At 39.6% G+C, this 24,288-nt stretch overlaps 3 protein-coding genes across 6 annotated transcripts in view; 1 reads left to right on the top strand and 2 right to left on the bottom strand.

Annotated features, from left to right (window-relative positions):
* Positions 1 to 13,504, top strand: part of LOC110843487 (potassium voltage-gated channel protein eag) — a 76,094-nt gene extending 62,590 nt beyond the window's left edge. Inside the window, exons 25-29 of the mRNA XM_035847841.1 lie at positions 4,544 to 4,650; positions 7,458 to 7,491; positions 7,579 to 7,634; positions 9,226 to 10,047; positions 10,186 to 13,504. Of these exons, the coding sequence (XP_035703734.1) occupies positions 4,544 to 4,650; positions 7,458 to 7,491; positions 7,579 to 7,634; positions 9,226 to 10,047; positions 10,186 to 10,773 (1,607 nt within the window). The 3' untranslated portion in view covers positions 10,774 to 13,504. The remainder of the gene's footprint in view (positions 1 to 4,543; positions 4,651 to 7,457; positions 7,492 to 7,578; positions 7,635 to 9,225; positions 10,048 to 10,185) is intronic.
* LOC118434399 lies at positions 4,872 to 6,463 on the bottom strand. Its single transcript, XM_035847851.1, has 3 exons — positions 5,552 to 6,463; positions 5,389 to 5,460; positions 4,872 to 5,314 (listed from the first exon to the last, which is right to left on the bottom strand). The coding sequence occupies exons 1-3, from the start codon at positions 5,951 to 5,953 to the stop codon at positions 5,162 to 5,164; spliced, it is 627 nt and encodes a 208-aa protein (XP_035703744.1). The 5' UTR covers positions 5,954 to 6,463; the 3' UTR covers positions 4,872 to 5,161.
* A 779-nt stretch (positions 13,505 to 14,283) lies between the features above and the next one.
* The window catches only part of LOC110843486 (uncharacterized protein CG43867), a 98,487-nt gene continuing 88,482 nt past the window's right edge, over positions 14,284 to 24,288 (bottom strand). For all 4 annotated transcript variants that reach the window (XM_022089452.2, XM_035847839.1, XM_035847838.1 and 1 more), the window contains 24 exons: positions 24,087 to 24,279; positions 23,762 to 23,969; positions 22,779 to 23,113; positions 22,191 to 22,358; positions 21,925 to 22,086; positions 21,286 to 21,462; positions 21,051 to 21,069; positions 20,408 to 20,494; positions 20,227 to 20,315; positions 20,004 to 20,078; positions 18,417 to 18,462; positions 18,196 to 18,344; positions 17,481 to 18,040; positions 17,327 to 17,407; positions 17,199 to 17,250; positions 16,674 to 16,718; positions 16,460 to 16,555; positions 16,259 to 16,318; positions 15,939 to 16,178; positions 15,644 to 15,769; positions 15,437 to 15,565; positions 15,142 to 15,363; positions 14,885 to 15,062; positions 14,284 to 14,813 (listed from right to left, as the gene is read on the bottom strand). In XM_022089452.2, coding sequence (XP_021945144.1) covers positions 14,728 to 14,813; positions 14,885 to 15,062; positions 15,142 to 15,363; positions 15,437 to 15,565; positions 15,644 to 15,769; positions 15,939 to 16,178; positions 16,259 to 16,318; positions 16,460 to 16,555; positions 16,674 to 16,718; positions 17,199 to 17,250; positions 17,327 to 17,407; positions 17,481 to 18,040; positions 18,196 to 18,344; positions 18,417 to 18,462; positions 20,004 to 20,078; positions 20,227 to 20,315; positions 20,408 to 20,494; positions 21,051 to 21,069; positions 21,286 to 21,462; positions 21,925 to 22,086; positions 22,191 to 22,358; positions 22,779 to 23,113; positions 23,762 to 23,969; positions 24,087 to 24,279 — 3,583 coding nt within the window. In that variant the 3' untranslated portion in view covers positions 14,284 to 14,727. The remainder of the gene's footprint in view (positions 14,814 to 14,884; positions 15,063 to 15,141; positions 15,364 to 15,436; positions 15,566 to 15,643; positions 15,770 to 15,938; positions 16,179 to 16,258; positions 16,319 to 16,459; positions 16,556 to 16,673; positions 16,719 to 17,198; positions 17,251 to 17,326; positions 17,408 to 17,480; positions 18,041 to 18,195; positions 18,345 to 18,416; positions 18,463 to 20,003; positions 20,079 to 20,226; positions 20,316 to 20,407; positions 20,495 to 21,050; positions 21,070 to 21,285; positions 21,463 to 21,924; positions 22,087 to 22,190; positions 22,359 to 22,778; positions 23,114 to 23,761; positions 23,970 to 24,086; positions 24,280 to 24,288) is intronic.

Below are 24,288 nucleotides of genomic sequence, written 5' to 3'. Positions count from 1 at the left end.
CATTGCCGCATAAGTAGTATCGATCAAGGACTCCTATTTTCAGGGGGTATCGTTCATGCTTTCTCCATTTAGCCCATGGAAATCGTCTTATAATCATAAATTTATTGAAATTTTCATATTCCAATTTGTACAATAGTTATCGTTTTACCTTATGCTTTACTTGTCTCCGTACCTTTAAAAAGATACTTTGCACCATGTACGTAACGCCTACATGCACAGCGTTAAACTCTGCGTTCCAACATTGGCATTGGATTAAAAAGCGCTTCTGCACTAATGACAGAGCTGCTGGAGGCACAGGATGCCGTCTTTCTCTTCAAGCTCGATCTACTAACTTGTAATTTCGACTGTTCAAAAAGCATAGCAAAATTGATGCAACAAAGAGAAAATTGTACTTGCTAAGCACTAATTGCACGAATGGAGCATCAATATGGTGGTAAACACCGCAATGAAATGAATCATTCATCCCATCGACCTCACAATAGTAAATATGCATGTACGATGGAGGGAATCCGTATTGTCTGCTCAGCAATAGGAATAATCTGAGCATTGTTCTCGTGTGCAATGGATGCGCTCGCAGAATACAATTCTCCTAAACCAAGCATAATTCAAAGCGTTGTATTAGTTGTGCTACTAGAATTTCTCCATCGTTTGGTTTGACGATGTGTGCAGTGTATCATTAGTGTTGTGGTCCTTATCCTCCTCAATTGGAGCTTATACAAGGCCATTTATACCCATCGTGTGCTTGGCATTTATGTATGAAGACTTGGCTTCTTATACATATGTACGTGAGTCATGTCATGCTATTGGATGTTCAGTTGGTATTCTGTATGTGATACTTTGAAGATTTGGACTCTTTTCCTGGTGACGAGAGGTTTTAACCGCGTGGCTATTTCCTTGGGTCAACACGACTCATTTGTATTCAGTAATGGTACCTTGGAGGAGAAAACAAGCTCGGGAAGAGTTGAAGACCGTGCTCAACCAACTCCATCCACGAGCACACGCGTATATTTATCTCCGGCTTGTTCGATACTGTACATACTGTAGTACGTATTTAGGATCTCGACTTTCTGCCACAATGTACATTGGTCCAAGTGCACAACTGTCGAGACGGAAGAGAAACATGGAATCCAGAGTAAAATGGAGAGAACGAGGCATCATGGGCTTTGTAACAGGAAGGAAGACGAGAGGGTCGAGAGGGAGACGGGGAAAGTGGAGTGGCGACTCAACCCATTCCACGGCATCTCGAGTGCAGAGAGACGAGGGTCGCCGCATCATCGCATTGTTGTCTGTTGTGCGGAATGGAGATTGAAGTTGCTGACATTTCTCCGCTGTCCAAATTCTCCTGTTGTTGTCCGTACAAGAGAATGGGAATCATTGAATCAATTCGAGTATCCTATGATATGTAGGTAGCGGATAACAATTTCCGGCCTTCCCAGCCTCGTTTGGACAGTGATAAAAATCCTTGGTACATAGGAAACTTTCTACGATTAAACGTACATGCGGATGATTCAGACGGAGAGGAAAATGCTCTCAAAATCGGATTAAAATGAAAAATTTCTAAATACTTCGCAATTCTAGAAGAACGATGATCCATCAATTTTTGCGTCATCAAAATATTTACATCTTTTGATGGATGTGGAGGATGGCGAGTATTTATAGCAAAATGCACAAGAGTGATGATCTGACATGCAGTTTCGTTCAATTGTCCCTGAAGAGACGGGGACAAATAAATTTCAATAAGGTTATTATGCAGCTAGCCAGTCTCATTTTATTCCATCCGTTGTGTAGTCGTCCGACAAAGCCTAACCACCCCCTGTAGCCAATGTTTTCAGTCTGACACTAAACTACTGGCCTGAAGCCCACACTATACATCACCACCACGGCGGATAAGGTCAGACAAATCTTGCCCCTCCTCAGCACTATGTGGAGTAAGAGAGAGACTTGGGGAGAATTGCACCACGACAAAAAATCTTTGGCACTCCCAGCGAATTTATTTGTAGGCGAAAATGTCCCCAAAAGTCGGATTTGTGTTTGGTATACGATACGAGGTTCATGTCATGTGGGGTATTATTATGACTTGGCTGCTAAAAGCTCACTCTCCATTTCCCATTTCATTTTCTTTTCATTGCATTTGTTATTTCCTTCTTGAGTTTTATCGATCAGGCGAAATGTTTGGCACGCCTTGGTTGTCGTTACTATGACATTTTTCTCATCCACTATGAGCCCAAATGTGCCCAGTATGTGCACAAGCATTCATATGTGTGTCATTGTGTGTATGTATTTTTGTGCAAGCATCCCTACTCATTTACGGACGAGCCACGAACCAATAGTCCCACGTTGTGGGTGGAGTGCATGGGAAAACACGGCTGAGAAATGTGCTGCACGGGAGAGAAAGTACATGGTCGGAGTCGCTGCAATTTTTGATGAGGACGAGATGTTGAAGGGAGTTGCTGGGATGGCAGGAAGCCTAATCTTCCTCATGTCACTTGACAAAGAGGAACCTCATGAAATAATCATAAAATCCCAGCCCTTGCCATTTTTATTATCTGTCAACAATTTTATTGCACTCTTGACCTTTGACTTTGTATGAAGGTGTGCAAGTACACACGCAGTCGTCCAGTTCAGCTTTTACCCTCACAAAGCTTAACAAATCAACAGAAACATTAAGTATATGCATGCACGTGAAGTATGCACAGATAAATATGGAGTCCTTTGTAGTAGGTCGAATATGGGCAGTTGGAAGAATTAATTAGCTGCTAAATTGTGCACTAAATATTTGTCAATACTACAATCAAGAAACACACGTTTCTTCAAATGTATACCTCCACTTAGAGCATAAACTAATATTAAATATTAACTTGACAATCAGAAATTTACCAAAACAAACACTTTGTGTTGTCAGCGACTGCATATTCACACAAAGAAGTATTGATCGCAAATCGTCGCCTCCCATCCATACATAAATATACCTGCTTTAATAAGAAGGTCAAGGTGAGGGAAAGTAGGTGCTTGGTATTTTGTGCAAATTGAGCTTCGTTCGTAGCTCACAATGCATACAAGAACTCTAAAAGTTATATAAAATAGTCGATTGGCTACTTTTCACCTTCTCAGCTATGCTGCAAAGTGGCTACATGCATACCTTTGCTAAACAGTCACGCAAACAGGCTAACAACATAAAACGGTATGTACACACACGTATTCCAGGAGTTCCCACTTTCTTTTTGGCTGCACATGTAAATATGACCAACTTTCCCATGAGCCACTCAGCGACAAATATGCAATCGTCTGACTCGTACGTGTATCAGTAACAGCATAAATGGGGTAAAAATTTCCGTTCTCATTTACTTGAAATAATGGACAATTCATTTCACTTGCTGCAATAATCGGAACTCGGGCCATATAATTTCATCGTGTTTGATAAATTCGTTTTTCCACCACGGGTCGTAAATAAGTCGCACAGAGGAATGTGTATGTTTCGGTCAATTGCTACCCAATTCCGAGTATGCAACCGTAGTTCCCTGCCAACCTACATACAAAACCTTGAGAAAATATACTAAATCATTAAAAATGGCCGCCTGTCATACTGCTGTCAGTCAGTCATAAGAAAGCACAAAGGCAAAGTCTCGTACGCATTTGTGGGTGGGGAGATCGATAAACAAAAGTCTGAAAGCGACACGCATATTATTATTCTTAGGTGATGCTTGACGTTCGCAAGTTTCCCAACACGGGGCCGATACTCACTGGTCTACTTTATTCAAAAGTATTCATAAAAAATGGGTTCAGTCCTAGGTACACATTGGATGGAAGGAAGTTTATGTAGACTACTTACTACTTGCGTCACAATATTATGATTCAAGTTTCAAGGTACAAACTACCTTCGGGAAAAAATTTGCATATTGAAATACTAATAAATGCGTACCAAAATCGTCGTAGCGCATTAATTTTGACAGCTTTGGTGCTAATAAAGGAGCCGTGCCGATGTGAAGTAATGTCTCTTTCTTTCATCTCGTATTTTCGGCTAGGAGCCATCCTGTTGTAATAATACACGAGATTCGGGTTGTCATCCTTTGTAATCTGCACTAGAAAAATTTAATAACCTAATCCAAGAGAAGAGTTGAAATGGGGGCGTGACATTTAGTAAAAGTTACGAAGAAAAACTTTCTCCAGCAGATGGGCTTCTTTACTTAAATGATTAACGACCATTCTCAACATGCTTTGGTTCACGCGTTTGTAAACTTTCTTCTTCTTTCATCTTAATTTTAGTGTATTGTGCATCTTCTTCTTCCCCGCGTCCGCAGGTTTTTTGGACGGGCTGTGTTTTGTCTAAGAAACTTTTTATGATTTTTGGCCCTCACTCCAGTTTTACACTCACTTGATGCAAAAAGGAACGTCATACATACACTCAATCATTTTGTCACTCTGGAATAAAATTAAATTTTTACCACACGCTCATTTTCTTACTCTTTGTAAAGTTGGATATGAAAAACTAGACATATTGTTTGTTCAGCCATGAATCTCACTTTTCTCATTTTCTGACTTGCAGGGAAAGGTGATGTTTTTGGAGATTGCTTCTGGAAGGAGACGACAATTGGACAGTCGGCCGCAAATGTTCGAGCCCTTACGTACTGTGATCTACACACAATTAAGCGGGTAATTGTTTCTACCGACTTTTATATTCATTATGGTTGGTTGGTGGTCGATCTCAATCAGTTATTTCATGAATAAATATTTCCGCCGCTTTCTCATGCACAAACCCAGATAAACAAACAAATCCATCACACTCTTTTTCTTATCGGAAGTAGTTGCGTCGAAATTGTATATGGTCGGATCACCTTCAGTTAACAGTTATATGTATGTGATACAACGGAAAGACGAATATTTAATTGAACCTTTTTTAAAAATATAAATTCATCGATAAAGCAAAAACAATTATAAAAACTCCAGTACATTTTAGTCGAAAATAGGACAATTTACATTGTAACCCACACTCCATCCACCTGACTGATTTCAATACTAACTTTCTTCTGCAAATTCTTTGCTGGCAAAGTGGGGGTGAAGTGGACAAAATTGGAGGCCTGATAATGAGCAAGGGGGAAGTAGGGAAAGTTGTTTGGGTTGTGATTTTCATGGCAGCTTTTGGGCTCCAAACAAATTGATGGTACTAGAGCTCTGCCATAGTCCAGAGCGAGCGTGCTGCATCTGCTAGCGTCATCCCACCGTCAATCCCTTGTTGTATTTCGCCCTTCTTATTCAGTGAAATCCACTGCACCCTGTCTTGGTTTAAACCGGTCATTCGACGACCATCCATCTCAATCTGTAATAAGTAGTCATTGATCCGTTATGAATAATCCAGGATGGGTTAACTACAAAGAAGTATTATAATCTTACCAATTTCCAGGCTTCCTTCAAAAGTGCCGCGTTCTTGTTTTCCACGGAAGTTTGATTAGTAAATTCAAAATCCTGAAAACCACAGACAGCGTAGGTATAACAGAATAAAGTAAACGAATTGGAACATTGCATGATATGTTGGTGCATGAATAGTTCTTTTTACCGGGTGCTGGATTGAGTAGCAGACATACTTTGAGGTACCATCTTCTGTTTCTTCAGCCATTAAATGGGCTACGGATGACTTGTAGCACTCTCGAGCGTCTGTATGCATCCGGCACGGTCGGTTTTGATAATGAGTTCCAAAGTATTCGTATACTATTTTCGAAGGGTCATCCTTGATTGACGACAGGTAGGCGAGAGGGCAGCCGATTGCTTCAACCGCAAGTTGGGGCAGGATGATGAGGTGGTAGAAGTAATACGGCTTCCGAGTCTGCCTGTCAATGACACTTGCAGTTGTGTTTAAATACTCCTTCTCTGCGTCAGATCTGTTTCGAGTTGTGTCCCCAATCAAATTGATCTCCAATCGGGGGAGTGTGCCAATATGACAAGAGACGACTGTACCCATTTGTTTCGGTCGATTGTTTTTGATGGCGTACTCCTTCTGTCTTGCTGTTAATAGTGCTTGTCTGCAAAAAGAATACACAAGTCTTGCAGATTAAATATGAGTACACGGGGGAGGAATATGAATTTAAATGCGACTTATGTGTATGTGTATATTGACTTGTGTATAACTCTAAAGACTCACTCTGCCGGTGTTCCCAAGTGATCCTTTTTCTGATGTCGGGTTAGCGACGTTTCGTAACAGTAGGATCTGCCACACAATTCCCTGTTGTCACCTTCGACGACCTCAAAATCGCACACGAACGATTTCTGGTGCTGGTCAAACCCTTTCGCCTTCTTTTTTCCGCGATAGGCTTTTGCCGATCCGTCGCTTCGAACGCCATATAGACTCTTCTTCCGGTACTCCCTGTATCGTTCTTTCTCTGCTTCTTTACTGCAACATCATCCACAACTTACATTTTGAGAAAGAAATGAGAGCATACTAAAATGCGACTTACTCTTCATCAGTTGCTAAATGATCCATCCTTTGATGTTTGTTTACGGCATTCCGTCGTTTATACCTCCTACCGCATTTCTCTTCTTGGTCAGTCCGACGAACCGCACAGATGAAAGGTTTGTCCGTCCCTTCTTCCACTTCCACACAATATTGGTAGGATGGCGGAGAGTTGTAATCATCTTCTACTTGACCCACAGAGTAGTGGTTGGGGTCAGAGGTGGAAGAGTCATCATCCTCCTCCGAGTGGTGGGTGGAGTCGTCGTCATCCTTCTCCTCTCCAGAATGGTGGGTGGGAAGAGGGGAGAACTGAAAATGCATGCATAAAACCATCATTAAAATCGGGGGGTATGGTCATTTTGGGGTTCGGGGTTTTTACATTATTTGGGGAAATCTCATCTACTTGACCCTCAGAATGGTGGTTGGGGTCAGAGGTGGAATCATCGGAGTCTTCAGTGTAGGTCACTTTTCTACACTTCCGTCGATTCATCTTTGCAGTTTTTAAAAAGACTCCAACAAAGATCGCAACTGGGATGGTAAAGTTGTAGGAGTTGGTGATGGCAGTTAGGGAACTTTAATAATCCTAATAACAACAAATAATCCTCGTAACCCTTCCTAAAAATTCTGTCCCAAAAATCAGCCTATAAAATCCACACAATAAATACATAAACATCCGCACCCTGCTCCTCTCTCTCTCCTCACTCACTCGTACTACTCACTAATAACTCAACTCACTTGACTACAAAAAATTTTTCCTCTCATCACACTCACTCACACAGAGACAGAAAACAGCAGATCCGGGATCTGCGACATCATTTCCCTCACCACACACTCCACTTTTATCTCTCCTAAAAATGTGAACCCTGAAAATGTCTGTAAATAGCGACTCTGCGATCGACCTTAGCTCCACCCCCCACACCTTTAATAACGTTGGTGCTGTCTTTTGGGATGCTGGTTAGAATAAGAAATATTCCTATATAGAATAATGTTTAATGTGTTGTTCTTTTGTTTCTAGGACAAATTGCTGGAAGTCCTCGATTTTTATCAAGGTGAGGTTTTCCTATATACGTAGACAATCGCGTTAGATAATGATTCATTTGTTCCATTAATCATGTTTGCCATGTTTTTCAATGCAGCTTTTGCCAACTCATTCGCCCGTAACCTCGTTCTAACCTACGCCCTCCGTCATCGCGTAAGAAATAATTTCACTTTTGGTCCACTTTAATTTAAGTAGTTGTATACACGTGGTCTAGGTTTAGGTGGTGAGAGTTACTGGATAAAAGAACTTAGGATTAGCCTTATGTGCTCGTAGCTTATGTTGTAAACATGCATGTGCATATACCACATATTCGCAAGATATGCATGTACGTATGCTACTGTGGGAATGAGAAGACAGAGGTAGACAATTTATTAGCGTGACACGTGCGGACAGGCGACTGGATGGGGGTTTGTGGTTCACAAATCATGATCCGGATTCCACCCGTTTGTTACCGTCGAAAAGTAGAAAAAAACAGATTAATTTCTTGGCTTGATTTTTGCTGCATCCAAGTAGAATTTTTGGAAGGGATGGAGGAAACAACTAAAAAATCAAATCCAAGGGAAAAAAACAAGTTGAGAAGAACCAGGTTTTGCAACCTTGCTAAATCTGTAATAAAGGATTAAAGGGTTTGGTCAGATCTCGTCTGAGGTTGGATAGATAACTGGGGGTAAAAATAGACGGGGATTATTGAGCATGTGTTAGGAATTAAGGTGGGGAGCAGTTGTCTATCCGTGTACATATACCTATAGTAGTGGCAGCAGCAGTATTAATACTATCAGCCCATATTATTTAAGTAAATGACTGCCAAGTGCCAACTGCTGAGCCTTGACCTTTTCCGAAAATAATGTTTTCCAGACCACACCTTTCTCCTCCTTTCATGAGATTTGCTCTTACGAGTTTGACCCTATCGGCAATATGTGTAATGGGCTTGTTTCAAGTGCGATTTCCAGAGTTAGTTGAGTGAGTTTAGACACCCAGATCCAGACTTGGAACATAAAATTTTTACGATTCTCTTCTACATTAGTAAAACAGCAAAGGTGGAGGAAGGCCCATAAAATGCCGAATTAAAATAGAAAACACCGTGTTCTCTTGTTCATCTTGCTCATGTCACGGAATAATGATAATGGAAAAGGGAACCAACTTTCCTTACAATGACGACGACGACGGAGGCTGAGAGGGATTCTAAACTTCCATAAAATCTAAAACGACAACAATTCTTGTCTCTATACCACAAAAGCAAGCAACCAACTTTCTCTCATTTCTCATCTCCAGTAATTACACGACCAAGGCTTATTTGTATGGAGGGGATGCCCAAGTATGTTTGTACTGCAGACATATATTTGCGTATACGGCGTGTGGTGTGACAGCATTGTCATTCATTACAACTTTAAGATCCGGTTAATATGATTCCAGAAAACTTCTAAACAAAGAACGCCATGTATACGCATACAGCTTGAGTGCACACCTTTCATTCATCAGCCTCGTAATTAACGGTTTGCTTTTATCCTGCGGGGAAATTAACGACAGAGAAAGCAACTGACTTTCTTTGTGGATGGAAATATTCTCACTTCATGGAAATAAGTAGATACGTATGTAGGCGCAGGGGAGAGAAATAGGACGTGGTCACGGTGAAAGTGCAAATGTATAGCTTCACCACCGAGATAAATTAAAAATAAGATTACGGTGTGTAGGCGAAAGTAGTTGAATGACTTGTAACGGTTTTTTTCTTGTGTGGGGTTTTTAGTTAATCTTCCGAAAAGTGGCGGACGTGAAGAGAGAGAAGGAGTTGGCAGAGCGGAGAAAAAATGAGCCACAACTAGAAGTTACGCAAGATCATTTAGTTCGAAAATTATTTTCACGGTTTCGCAAAGGGGGTGATCGAGTCTCAACAGGGTCAAGTCTTCAAACAGATACTTCCAGTGTTAAAGACATTGAGAAAGGTGACAGTGCTCGTGCGAGTGATAGTGAAAATGATGCCTCTCTGTCACAAGACTTGGGCAAAGTCGTCAAAGTTGCCCCTTCCACCACGAAACTCTCCACGGAGAAGGATGAAGCCGGTCCACCTCCGAAAGCTGCACCTGTTGTCAAACCGAAAGGGAAATGGGGAGCTTTAATGGGGTCCGGCGGGGGTGGTGGCAGTTCATCCACACCTCCGCAGCCTTCTCCTGCCGTCAAACCTTCCACAAGTTCCTTTGATTCAGGTGAAGAAACCCGAGTTCAAGCAATTGTTGAGCCACCCCCGCCCTCCGAACCCACCTCCAAGTTGGGAAAGATAAAGCAAGCAACTTCAGGCAACAAAGTTTTCCCGAAACAGACGAAGCCTGGAATTGTCACTTCTGGAAGACAGGAGACTATTGATGAGCTAACTGAAACGGCTTCGGTAGGAAGCCCTGCTAAAGACATGATTACTGGAGCTTCTATTCTAGCACAACCAGCCACTTCTGCTGCAGCAGCCTTAATGTCCTCGACCACTTCCGCAGAGTATCAACAAATTATATCAAACATGATGGATTTTAAGGTGGACGTAAAACTGGAAATCCAACGGCTAAACCAAAAGATGAACAAGGTGGGTTTGTTTCAATGATCTGGCATTTATATAAATAATAGAAATATGTAGTGTTAAATTTGGTCTTTTTTAACGCAATTATTCCACTGTTGCTGATTTCATGGATCGTTTTGACTGATCGTGTTACATTTGTTGCAGCTCGAAGATCTTTTGGGTGACATTGCCAACAAACTCAACCAACAATTGAATGGTCCCGGAATGGGAGTGGCAGTTTCATCGTCAAGTACACCTCATTATTCTCATCGATTGCTCAGCCCGACGTCTCCTATGCACTCAGATACTGGGGGTACAGGCCGTGAGGAAAGGGATACAAGTCCTGCAAGCGGAGGGGAGGACCACGACGGGAAAAGATCTGGTCGTCACAAGTCCAGTGGAGGTCATCATCATCACAAGCATAGAGACCGAGATAAGAAACACCACCGTGATCGGGATAAGACTCCCGACCACGACACGCTTTCCCCCGAATCCCGTGTGACTAGTTCGGATGTGGGTGGTAGGTCCAAAGATAAGCGAGGCGGGAGGAGTAAGGAGCGACCAAGAACTTCCAGTTCAAGCGGACCTGTCAGGGCGTCCACTTCCGATTCCACAGTACAACAAATGCTTGAAGATGAGATAGAGGAACAGGGTTCCAGCAGTAAAACGTCCTCGGCAGGGTCAAAAGAACCATTATTGCCTCCCAAGGCGGTAATCATACCCACTGGCAAAGGATGTCGCGAGTTTCTGTGATATTCATTTTCAAATTTTTGTTTCATATTTGATGATTGCAACCACGGCGTTTTTGAATCTATACATACGCACGTCTTTGCCTCACTTCATAATCGATTCTTGTGTTCGGTAATGTTTTAACACTTAAAATTTAATGAATATTTATGTGCAGAATAATTGCACAGTTAAATACTTAAAAAGCTATGTAACTCAGTTCAACGCTGTTTATCTAGCTTTTGAACAACACAATAGTTAAATATTATTAATGTTTTTTAAGCAGCCACAATTTTGTCTCGTATCTCAGGTTCATGGGTTTTTATTAAAGCCTTTACTAGCCTAACATAAAGTACAGATATGTACGTGGACCCCACGCTTAAATTCATAGAGTTTTTATCCTCCAAAATAATTTGTCTTTGTTTCGCCTAATCTCCAATTTATTTACTTAATATCAATTTCTTAAGTTCTCGTCGCCGAGTACCTGTTGATTGAATTCAGCATTGCTCAACCCTTTGTTCGCATGGTCACCTGTGCGGACAGACAGTCAAGAAACATGAGCTAGAAAGATCGATCTGTGGTTTCAGATATAAGTTTGAATTTATATTCTGTCTTATTTAGCAAGTATTCATAGCCAAATTTGAACCCGTGACCTGTTTCTCCTTTGCACCGATCCCCATTAAATTGTATCATCTTTCACTAATTTTGGCTTCCTTTGGTAGTTACTTTTTTTATTTCGAAGCGCTCAATAGTGGTGCGCACTTATTTTCTGCATAACTTAATCAGTAAAAAATTAATCACTCACGCGTCGTCACTCCTTTCAAAAAATTCGTCCAGATTTAGTGCGCATCGATTGATAAAAATAAACCAGCCAATACAACCCTTCCGATTGCCTCTCCATGAGTTACTTTAAAACTTTTTGTACCAAATATCTACGTTCTAATGCGTATGCAAAACTTCCGTTTTAACCGCAATTAATTCGTCAGAATATCAATCAACCTCCTACACTTCAACTTTTCACAAGCACTGCGTTCTAAGAAATTGTACATTCCGTGTGTTGCATGAACCGTTGTAGAAGCCACATATAATAATCAGCACTGACAATTTTCGTGTATAATAAATACGATACTTATTGTAATACTAATACATGTTTAAGGTAATTCATCAAAGACATTTTTAAAATTTTGTAACTCATGAGTGCAAATTGCCTATTTTAAAAGTTAATGACAGAAGAAATTTTCAACCCGAACTTAACTAGAAATGCTATCTTTATGACAAGAGCAATATAAGTGAAAATATCATGAATTTTTTAATAGACAAATAGTGAGACAAACTTTTCCAATTTTCGGTCAATATAAATATATATTGTATCCACATAAATATTATATTCATAACTGTCTCGTCTATGAATAAGCCTGAAACAATAAGTTTTAAGTGTGTGGCAACTCTGTGCGGCACAAATATAATTATAAATACATGGAGAATGGGTAATTTCTCCACCAAATTCGCAGAAATGGGTACGTGGATACATTAATACAGCCGCTTGAGGTTGTGTTATTTCAAAATCTACATACAGCTCCATCCGTTTTTTTTAATTGTCGATTTTAGTCAAGGCTCAATCTCACGCGGCTGTAAAATGTGTACTTACTTTGTACTTATGTATAATGGGGCTTGGGATCAGGGGTTTCTCTAATTGTCTAATTTATACATGTTTTAATTAGCTCTACATAGTCGTTAGTCTTGTACATGGATACTCGACAAAATGACATTGGGGAATAATTTATCACTGCAAGTAAATTACTTGAAATTTCGCAAAGTACCTTCTTCACCTCTGACCTTAAACAATCTTCTCGTTATGATTCTCTTTATTGTTATTATTGGTTGAGCAACTCAGAACACATTCTGATTGCCATCCATTCAAAGTTTTATTTATTCCTTCATCTTTGCATGACGAAATTGACTGTGTGCAATGCAAAATAAAGTGTAGGCTATATGAAAACCATACATACACAGAATCCGGTAGCAAACGTAGAATATTGGCAGATATGAATTTAAATCTATCCAGAAATCTTGATTACCTTACAACAACCTACAATCCAAATCTATTTTCATGGCAAACTATATTTTGATGGACATTATGAGATATTAGGAAAAACATTCCACAAATTAGGGGTAGATAAGACGTGTATAGGAATAATAATAATATGTAATACGATAAGTAATACGATTTGCAGTGTAATAATAGTAATAATGATGTAAACTTGATATGCGTGTAATCTGTTTTGTTAAGTTTCGAATATGACAAACTCTCAATGGTGTGAATTGGAAGCATTTTGCCACACGTAACACACACACATATAACTTTTATAAAGATGACGAATCACTTACCGGTTGGTTCGCTTCAAGTTTTCATTCCGAAAATGATAACCCCTGCTTAAATATTAAAATTAAGCTTACGAACAACCAACTAACTAACCACACTATTGTAAGTGAATGTACCAATTAAATTAATTATCATCTTTGTCTATGATGATAGGTTAATTTATTTAGCACTGCACTTTAGGTTAAGCTACATTATCTTGAAACTCACTCGTCAACCGCAATTATTACTTCTTACAACTCTTACAATGTTTTAATTATTAATGTTTTGTCCAAGTAATGACATTGTGTACATGTCATGCATTTTGAACAAATTATTTAGGTTTTGCCTGTGATATAAACGAAATAAACGTAACATTTACTGCTACCTATTCAATTCAAATCTGTTCAAATCTTTGCCATAATTTCTTCACTCGACGGACGGTGAAAGCGGTGAAAACAAACAAAAAGTAACCAAACTTTATCACTCTTGAACTTTGGCCTTCAAATGCGATCTGAGTCTTTTTAGGTACCTTTTTATCTGGTGCATGATATGTTATCATTATAGCTTATTTGATATGATTTTTATGTGATCATGTCTCAAGCATACTTTAAAACCATCGCCGATTTTCGAAAGTTCGACGCATCTCGTACCCGAATAAGTGAATGCAATTGTGGGCCTTTTCTCATATCTGCGCGCTGTTTCTCAAGACACATATGTATGTGCATATGTATGTCTACAGGTATGTGTGGAGGAGGAGGAGGAAGCTAGAATGGACGTTATTATTCTCCCCTGCGGTCACAACTCATCGATGTATGCCGGAGGGAAAGTACACAGATAAAATGTCCTCAATTCCAGCGAATGACCAACTAGGTTATAGAAGTCTGGAAAACTTTATTTCATCGAATGGCTTGTTTCCCTCACCTGTATCAGTATTTATTGGACAAGGAAGACCTCCAAAGTTTCAGATTTATGCTTCCCATGGGGCTAAAGATCACGACTGTTGAAGTTCGGTTGGCGTGCTGAAATTGCTGTCTTCGCCCAAATTTTCCAATAGTTGGTTTGGGATCCAATTCCTCGTCCTGTTTTAGAAACCCTTTAAACCTGGTTCAACGTCATATGATGGGCCGAGCTTATAAATATTTTACCAACGCGGAAGAAAAACTGCTACGGTCGTGTACGTTTTATAATTTAAGTAGTTCGATTTATTATGAAAAAGTAAAAACAACATGGTACGAGTATTACTAAATCTACGTATGTATAACAATTAGAGATCATAATAATAACAGTAATAATCATAAAGTAAAAAATGTCAGAGTAATAATTTTGTCTCGGAAAATATCAGCCTTTGTCGAATAGATTATATAATCTCTAATATTTTCATCTGTCATTTAAGTTTGCATACAGCGAGACACACGTAATAAGTACTCGTACGTAATACTAGATGAACGTGGTTTTAAATATTCGATTCGATGAAGAGGGAAGGAGACGGCATGGATTTGTAGGAAACTTGGTAGCTTGTAATAATAAATATCATCTTTTTTCTTATAGCGACGAATAAGACTGTTTGTCTGCAAAATTTTCTAACTGAATTAATTTCAGAGGCGTGTTTGTGAACGCCTCTACGTGTGTGGTTGTTGGTTCCTATGAAATGTATTGGAAGAATCACAGCGTTGGACTGGAATTGGTGACGGATTTGGTGTAGCCCCTGAATTAAAAAAATATTGATTTGTTTACTCTGTTCATTTAATACTTGGCTTCATAAAAACAATGACAAACCTAAATGTCTTCTTTCCATTCTTGGGGTCGGTGGAGGTAATGTTGTGCTCCCTTGGAATCTGCTAGACTTTAGAGAATTGTGACGAGTCAATCCACCCAAAGTATTAGCTGATGACCCCCCATAAAACGTACAACACGCGTTTATGTAATCGGCAACCAGTCTTGTCATCTCCAAAACCTAAGCAGAACATAATTTAGAATTCATAGACAAATGTAGCTCAATAATTGTCATTGATGTCTATAAAAATTATAAATACCTTAAATTTTGACATTCCTCCCAGCAACAGGCGACGCTTTTTCCCACAATCATCAACGACAATCATAAAATGGTCATCCACTGCGCCCCCAAATGTGATAACGGACGCGTAACTGTACTTTGCAATCTGCTGCAGCGTAATACTATCCAAAATTGCAATTCCATCTTCACAAATTCCAGCCCAAGCCGAACTTCCGTCTTCGATAACATGTGTTCCACGAACCTAGCAAAGAAGAAAGGTCAATACAACGTGTTATTTACATTTATCAACACAACAGGACACAAGAAGCACTTACGTTGACACTGAAAAGCGTAGCTCCGAAAAAGCTCCATTTTCGAGTGCAAGTGAGATAAATGCGAACGCAGTCCAAGGAACTCTTGCACTTTAGAAAAGACCACTTTTCAACCAAGTTATCACAAAGAGTCTGTGGAACAAGAAAGAAAGTTCAATTATTAAACAGCGTAAAATACAATTTAAATTATTCGAGTTGATATTCCCGTACCTTATACTCCTCCTGAGACAAGTTGTCTCGATACCGTATTGGATAATATTTTTCTAGAATTTGAACAATCAGTTGAGATCCACCACTTCCTCGACCTCTGTCAGGCTTATAATCGCCCCCATCAATCTGGAAATAAAACCACCAAACCACACAATGAGAATAAAGGACTTGAGACTCTCAGCAGAACGTAGTCGTAAGTGCGACACTGTCAGATTCAATTTGTTACGATACCGACAACCAAGTCCGAGCTAGTTTCTTTTTATCACAAATTCAATGAAACCTCAACTACACTTACTTGTGCCATTAATGCACACAGCTCGAGTGACAACTCGCGCGTGAGCGGAAATTTTCCTGATACCACATGTCGATTCGTTTGGTAGCACAGGAGTAATCTCTCTCTGTCGGATTCTTGTAGGACGCCTGCCCGTCGGTAAATTCTTGACTTGAAAGTAAGCGTGACTGCTCTCCGCGTCTCGAATTTTCCTGACCCCCGTTCTCGCAATGCTGTTTCCCATTGTGATATCACATCACAAACCTGCAATGAAAATGATATGATTATGAAATGACAAGTATTATCTCATAGCATGAACTTTTACTGAATCGAGTCCAGCTTACCTTTTCATCTGACTTCAAAAAGTGCTCCAAGTCTTTTTCAAATGGATCATCCTCAAACAACTAGTAAATGAAAAAAAAACATAAACATTATTATTAATCAAGATATTCATTCACTATTTTTTCTTGGTTTGCTTGGGCATATTTAATGTTTATTTCAAATGGTCCTAACACCAAATCGAATATGATAATAAAAAGACATACCGCAAAACCGGACAGTGGGGGTTCCCGACATCCAATTTCATGACACAAAGAATGCAAAAACTCTTCGACCGTGGTTGACCCATCAAATCCTACGACCTACACACACAAAAATCATACAAAAACATTAGATCGTATGGTCTCTAGATTGACTGAGAAAATCGCGAGAAACATGGTTATTACATCGAATACTTGAAATACATTGTTCAAAACTTACCGTGTAAGAACCATTAAGGAAATGGACGGGAACGGAATGAGGTAGCTGAAAAAGTGGACACAATCAAATTTTCGGTACGTATAGTCGGAACAATTCCATGCCCTGACTGATGAACAGCCCCAACAAACATTTAAATTGCTTATAAAATTGAGCCTGCAGAAAAATGAGCAGCTCGCTGGATTCAATTCAAATATGATTCAAGTACAATCTCGAATAAAATTCCAGACACCTCAAGTCTCACTTCATAAAATTCTTTTCGGGAAAAAAAAAATTTTGCAGAACAAATACTTGGCAATGAAATTTAAAATTTTCAGTATGGGCAAAGTACCTACAAGTCAGAATCTGATCTGACAGAATTGTAAAATCTTGCTCTGTATGTCCAAACTATTTCAGATAAAATTAGTTTAAACCAGTTAATAAATAATAGCAGATGTCTTCATACTAGGGAATTCGTTGTTAAAGTCAAGCAACATTGCGTTCAACTGCGGTAATAAAATCTATTAAATTAGTTATTTGCCAACTTACAGAATGGTGAAATGGATTCTTCAAGAAAATTGACAAAACTTCCATCCGTGACCTGTGCGTGTGCATAGTAATTGATGTCATTAGTTCGACCGACAAATATTTTAGTACCGTATTGGATATTTTCTTACGGTTTAAAGAGTCGTGGACCATTGCACAGTGTTCTCTCGATTGATCTCTGGCAATAAGCTGCATACTTTCCGCACTCACTTCTGCGTGACAGATGACAGGAAACATTAGAACAAACATTGGAAAGAATCGGCATTTTATTGAGTCCACCCATACCTTGTGTCAATGTTTCGAGTGAGATGTTGTTTTAAGTACCACAGCAATTTATTATTCTTGGGGAGGAAGAGGGAAACAGAGAGGGCGAGTAATTGCCACCCTTGTATGAATACGAAACTTCTGACGCTGGATTTCCCCTCGGACGACAAAGCTCGATGATGCATGCTGTGGTTATGCGAGGACAAGAGAGGAGAAGATGGAACCGAAGATGAGGATCCCTTGCTACTTGAAGCCTTGACTTTACTCGATTTTGATGGGGAAGATCGACTGGAAGAGCTTGTACCAAGTGAACCGCTGCGACCATTGGAGCCCAGGCTAGAGTTGAATGCTTTCGAGACGTTGTTGCCCACGGCAGTGTTGGGAATCGTTCCATGATGATTGTTTGCTCGGTGGGATGATGTCGTAAGAAGGGAATTGGTTGGGTTTGATGGAGGTGATGATGACGACGATGGGGCAGAAGACTGATGGTTACTTTGATTTTGTTGGGCATGAAGTTTCCCGTGATGATTGCTTGACGAGTCGCAGAGAAATAAGGACTGGGTCGCGTTGAGGAGAAAGTGCTGTATGAGATCAAACCCCAATAGGGCAACAAAATAATTACATTATGTATGTTGTGGTTGCATATGATGTGTAATATCATATTACATGCAATATTGATTTATAAATATATTATATTACTGCACATTCGTCAGTGGCATATTGAAGTTCAAATTACCCGAGAATGTTTGATTTTGTGCAATGTCACATTCTTGTAGCTCATTTGTTTCGATGTCTGTTTAACAAGGGCACAAATCAATTCTGCTTGAAGTTCATTATAGTCCAAACACAATTGTAGAGCATTTTGGGCCAGTGCAACGTGGTAGTCTGAAATTGGAGATCAAAAAATTACAACGTATTTCATTTATTTTTCATGTGTTTTATTAATTTAAACCTTACCGATTCCCGAAGTGTCTAATGGCACGGACATGAAGAGTTGCACCGACTGACAAGAATTAAAAAATATTATTTGTTAAAACTTCTGGAATCATACAGACTTCCACCAATCAAGTTGATGGTGATAGAGAAGGCAGAAGAACGGGCAATTTATCAACTTTCCAAACCAACCCAGCCATGTCATTAAGGTGAAAGTGATGTCATTACTCATATTTTCTCATCATCGTTAGACGCAGTAATCTGTTAATTCTGTCCTCAAAACATGTCCCCTTCTACATGAATACTTACAAGGGAACCACAACTACTGTCCCATCTCGATTTCCTTCGGAATAGCCTTAATCGGCAGATAATTTAGTGAAACTAAAACTTTGTCACAGAACATGCGGTGCAAAATCGCGTTTTCGCGAAATATTTAGCAAGGGCACCAAAACTTGCCATTTTCCCAATGCTTTTAACATAGCCACGAGCCTTTCGAATGATGAAATGAACTTTGTCGAATATTGAAAAATTATATATGTACATACCCGTGTAATTTCAGCCCGATCACGAATATGCAAAACGCGATGCAAGCATTGGTCAATTTTTAGCAAATTGCGAAAATCGGAAAAATTTCGCAAATTTGAATTTTTCGTTCCTTTAAATTCAACATAATTTGCAAAGTTTAACTAATGTAAAATACCTTTTCTTATTGGAAAAAATTTGCAAAAATTTGCAAAAATTGAAATTCGCAATTTTTCGTGAAAATTAGTTAAAATAAGCAATTCTAGTCTATTTTTACGCATTTTTCGAAATCATTTGCGATATTTATTTTTGCAAGTTGCAAAAAATGCAATTTCTGTCGTGATTTTTTAGTTCTACAAATTAGGTTTTGCTTGATTCGTACATATGTAAATGATACTATTTTAGTCTCTATAAAAATATTAAAAAAATTGAAAAATTGCGAACTTCAATTTTTGCAAATTTTTTGCAATAAAAAAATTATATTTTACATTAATTAAACTTTGCAAATTATGTTGAATTTAAAAGAATTAAAAATTCAAATTTGCGAAATTTTCATCTCATTTCATCAGTCGAAAGGCTCTTGGCTATGTTAAAAGCATTGGGAAAATGGCAGGTTTTGGTGCCCTTGCTAAATATTTCGCGAAAACGCGATTTTGCACCGCATGTTCTGTGACAAAGTTTTAGTTTCACTAAATTATCTGTCGATTAAGGCTATTCCGAAGGAAATCGAGATGGGACAGTAGTTCTGGTTCCCTTGTTAGTTCAAAGCTAGACAATGACCCTTGAGCTCCATCGATCGTAAGGTAATTTTTTTTGATTATATCTATAAATGAGATTATTCCGGACGTAATAAAATTCTCGATTTCCAAAATTCTACATTATACACTGTATTTTGTTATATATATGATAGCAATCGTTCGGTTAGCTGGAATTTATTATGGATTTTTTGTTACATCTTTACTAATACACCCTCACACGGAGGTGACCTTGTACAAAAATAATACGCTTCACCGGGATTAAGGTTGCGAGCAGTGCTCGAGTACCACATTGATAATGAGAGTGTCAAATATCTAAGAGCGACCTTCATACCTTGAACAGCTTAATCGCCTCGTTCTGAAGTGCCGAATGGGGCGTCCTTTCTTTCCTCTGGTGTCGCTCTCCCTCCTGTGAAATCCAACACGTAATTATTTTATTATGCTCATAATTCAGAACGAATTTTTAGATCATAATTTATAAATCGCATTATTTGCAATGCATACGTTGTATTTTAAGGAGTGTTCATACTTTAGAGTTGCAAGAAAATGAGGCTTACCGAACGCTCAAGTGAAGACAGTGAAGTCAGCGGGGTGGAGATGCTCTCCTTGCTGTGGAGTAATAGTGGATTTTTCCATAACGTAGAATCTGAATCCAATCAAGAGTTACAAATCAGCCTCTCTTCCCCATTAGTTTATAAGTGCACGTAAGTTAATTTAGTGGAGGTAACATTTTCATACTTGGATCTCCGTCGACCTCCATGAGTTTGTGGACCAACTGCTCAAATTGTGTTCCAACACTTGGTCCTTTCCCAGAGACTATCGTCACTTTTGTTGGGATAAATATACAACATATTACTTATTAAATATTTACTAACGACTAAACATTATGTTGTAATGTATATATAATAAGAGATGAATGGGCATGAACGACCGAGGAGATAAACCCTAAAATGATTCGGGAGGACAAGAAGGCTAGGCGAGACGCACACCTAATACATAACGATGCACACGATAATACAATTTGCACCCCAAGGGCTTTACAAATTTAATCCTTTGCCTAAAAATAAGCACGGTCATGGGTGCCTCTGAAATGAAACCATGTATTCAAGTCATGGTCTAATTTTGGACCGTAGATTAGGCGGTAAAAAATCAAAACGTGAAAGGATGGAGAAAAGGCAACGATGAAAGGTGTGAAAATATTATGGTTACAGAAATTCTCATTTCCACATCTTTACATTTCGACCCATCATTAACTCATTCCAGTCACCGTACACTACGTCCTCCCAATCAATTTACAATAATCTGTATCGTTATCACCATCTCATGAAATCACTAAAGAAAGGTCATTAGATCACAGATAAGCACAGAAAAGGTCACTTACAGTGATACAGCCACGAGTCCTGGAATGGATAATACACAAATCGTTTAGAACATTATGGAGCATTCACTCTTTTCGCCAATTCAATCTTCCTGTTACACCAGGAGTGTTGAAGGCAAGAGAATGAGGACGCCATTTAGTGCACAAATGGTAACACCAAGGTCACCACCGATATGAACTAAGAGTCGCCCCAACTGTGGGCAGTATGCTATGTAACACGACCTATGTATGTACATACCTTCTCTTGTTTAGTAGCAAAATGAAGATAGATAGGACTCTGGTGACTAGGAAAAATTCCCACAGTGAAAACATCCGACGTTGCGTTGGTTGGGGACTCTTCTTTGTCCGAGTCATCGGACACATGATCCACATCCTCCACTCGCGCATCGCGCATATTAACTTGTCCCGTGCCCATCTGCAAAGGGAACGAGGACGCGATCAGAAGAAATTAACAAAGCCATTAATTACTAGTGATGAAACACACGTGTCAATCCAAATTAAATGGAACATTCTTCTCCAATTAACTGGAATACATTAATTCCACACTAAGCCATTTGGGATGGAGAGCGAGCCGCATCAAGGAGTCAACTTTTACAGACGATAAATTAACGGAAACCAACCAAACTTCTATCACACACAGCATCATAATATAATATCCTCCAACTCACTCCACAAACTCATTTCATCCCGTGCACACGAGTTTAATTAAGTGAACACAGATACCGTCAGCCAAAGTACTCTTCATGCTCATCAATCAGTACGTAGGTAGATGAACGGCGGATGCATTAACAGATGAAATTGTGAGATGCATCTCTCCGCTCATGCAGAAAGAGAGAGAGACACTGTGCGCATAAAAGCATTGTGAATTTATTATTACCGTATCTGAAGGTGACTTAAAAGTCAGGAACATCTTTCCAGTAAGGACACACCAACACCGCTTTGCATGACCGTTTTTCACTTTCGTTAGCCACCCTTGAACCGTGGGTTTGCTGTCTTCCATGCTCAACACCAACTTTGTGGCGTTACGTCGAACAACATTCTATAAATTAAGGCTCCCAGTTAAAAATCAAAGTCCCGAATACGTGTATAACTTCGTGGAATAATGTAATTTCACCAAATATTCGTATGTATAAGTTTGGTTACCTGTAAAACTTTAACCCATTCATCGACCCCAGCCGTAGAATCAGCCGTCAAGTAATACGTCTTCTTCACCGTAACAATTTCAAACGTTGCAGCTCCATCACCTCGATTTATACGACAATTATCATCCAACAGGATGTCTCTCCCCGTTGGTCGTCGAGAAGCCTCTTGCTGTAACATTCATAAAATACGAATTTGTAGAGTACATGATTTGTTGAATTATTCGTAAAACAGTTTAGAATATTTATAGAATAATTGTAGCTAAAAATTGAACCATGAAATACGATTACTCATTGCACTTGACTAGAGAAAGTTTCCAATGGGAAAGGAGCTCAAAGGAGCCTGTTGTTTAAAAATACGAGGGAGGAGAAAGTTGGGATTGTCCCCCCACACACACAGCTCAGTCGAGTTGAATGTCAAGTCTGATAATTAAGTATAATTAAATAGCACTCCAAGGCGCATTGTTGGGAATATAGTTCTCTAAACTTCTTTTTTGCTTTAAAACTTTCGCAAACAAGGATTTCTGTCATGGTGTACAAACAACACGGCGGAAACAAACAAACAAATTTTCCTATCGTTAATCAGCCAAACCTGTGTTTTCCAGTAGGTGAGGGTCCCGTTCTTAAGTATAAAATAACGTTTCCTCCAAGTTTTTAGCGTTCCTCCAAGTTTAGTCAAATAGCCTGCTTTCTCCAGCGACTCTTTTCGAGGGGAGCTTTCCACCGAGTTAACGATGCCGCCGGATGGATTGCTGGAACCGGAGGAAGGGCCGAGGGACACGGTACCGGGTGCAATGGATGCGACACCCGTCGCCGTCAAATTACAACCCGATGAAAGCGCGAGGTCTAGGCTACTGGTCTCACTGGCGAAAGCATCGGGTGGGATCGCGTAGTCGTCCGAAATCTCTGATTCGCCGAAGGAAGGTTCTGCAATACATAATTTCCTGCCTGAAAACTCTTTTTATCACTTTGTTCCTGAGAGGAAAGTCATGAGCGTGAGAAAATGAGTGGAATTTTGTCAGTGCTAAATTAATACATAGGTTGCTTTTCTTAATTTGCTAAAAAAATTGTTCAAAACCTTTCAATGAATTCTAATTAAATTGAAGTTGGTTGGGTGGGGCAACAAACTATGTTTACTTTTTGCCATGCTATCCCACACTAACACGACGACGAGAGAAATAGTTGGGCACTTGACGAACAAAGTTCATTGGGACATTAAGGTCTCCTCAAATTATTTTCTCGTAGCACAACCGAGATAAAAAAAAGAAGAAAAGTGCTAAAGGCTTTGGACAAAAGTAATAAAAGAAGTGGTGAAAGTGCCGTAAATTCGTTGCACACCACCAACGTAAAACTTTTCCTAAACTGATATTAAGAACTGGAGCAGCAGGAGTGAGTAGGAGAGAGTTTGAGGGAAATTCCAGCCAAGCTTGTCCCGACGTCGTACATATATTGTACGTATGTATGTGAACCACCACCACCACCAAGCAGCACACCCACCCAGCCTCCCACTCACGGAAATTCTTGCTCTGACAAACTTTGGGAACGAATCTGTAGAAAATTGCAAAACAGACTCACCACGACGGACACTTTTGGATGAAGACGAAGATCGATGCAAGGGTGAAAGACTATTGGCAATTGAGATTTTCCCAGGACTTGAGATATCAGTTTCGCCAGAGCTCATTGGATGGGAAGGTCCTGAGCCAGATCCTGAGCCTAATTCCTCTCCATCTGAAGAATCCGAAGAGTCACCACTGAAGGGCGCGTCTCGAATCCTGCTGGCTCGCTGTTGCACATGAAAAAGAAAGCAAGTTTTGAATTTAGACAAACTTTCGAGTACTGCGTAAAGGCACAATATTTAATTTACAAGGAGCAATAACTTTACGAGGTGAGATTTACTTACGCCTTTCACGGTGGTGTATACGGGAACGGAAAAATTTATGCCAAGGGAGTGGTAAGACAATATGCGACCATTTCCGCAGGATATTTCTCCAGCACCACCACCGCTGACGCCACCGGTATCTCCTTTTCCATTTGATGGCACCTTTAAGCCTCCTGCAGCAACTTGGTAAATTCTCGACTCCCATTCTGGAAATCTTTATTGG

This window comes from Folsomia candida, unplaced genomic scaffold (assembly GCF_002217175.1).
Source record: "Folsomia candida strain VU population unplaced genomic scaffold, ASM221717v1 Fcan01_Sc002, whole genome shotgun sequence".
In the NCBI taxonomy this organism is placed as follows: domain Eukaryota; kingdom Metazoa; phylum Arthropoda; class Collembola; order Entomobryomorpha; family Isotomidae; genus Folsomia; species Folsomia candida.
Note: the sequence above shows the minus strand (reverse complement) of the source record. Positions and strands in the feature narration are given on the sequence as shown.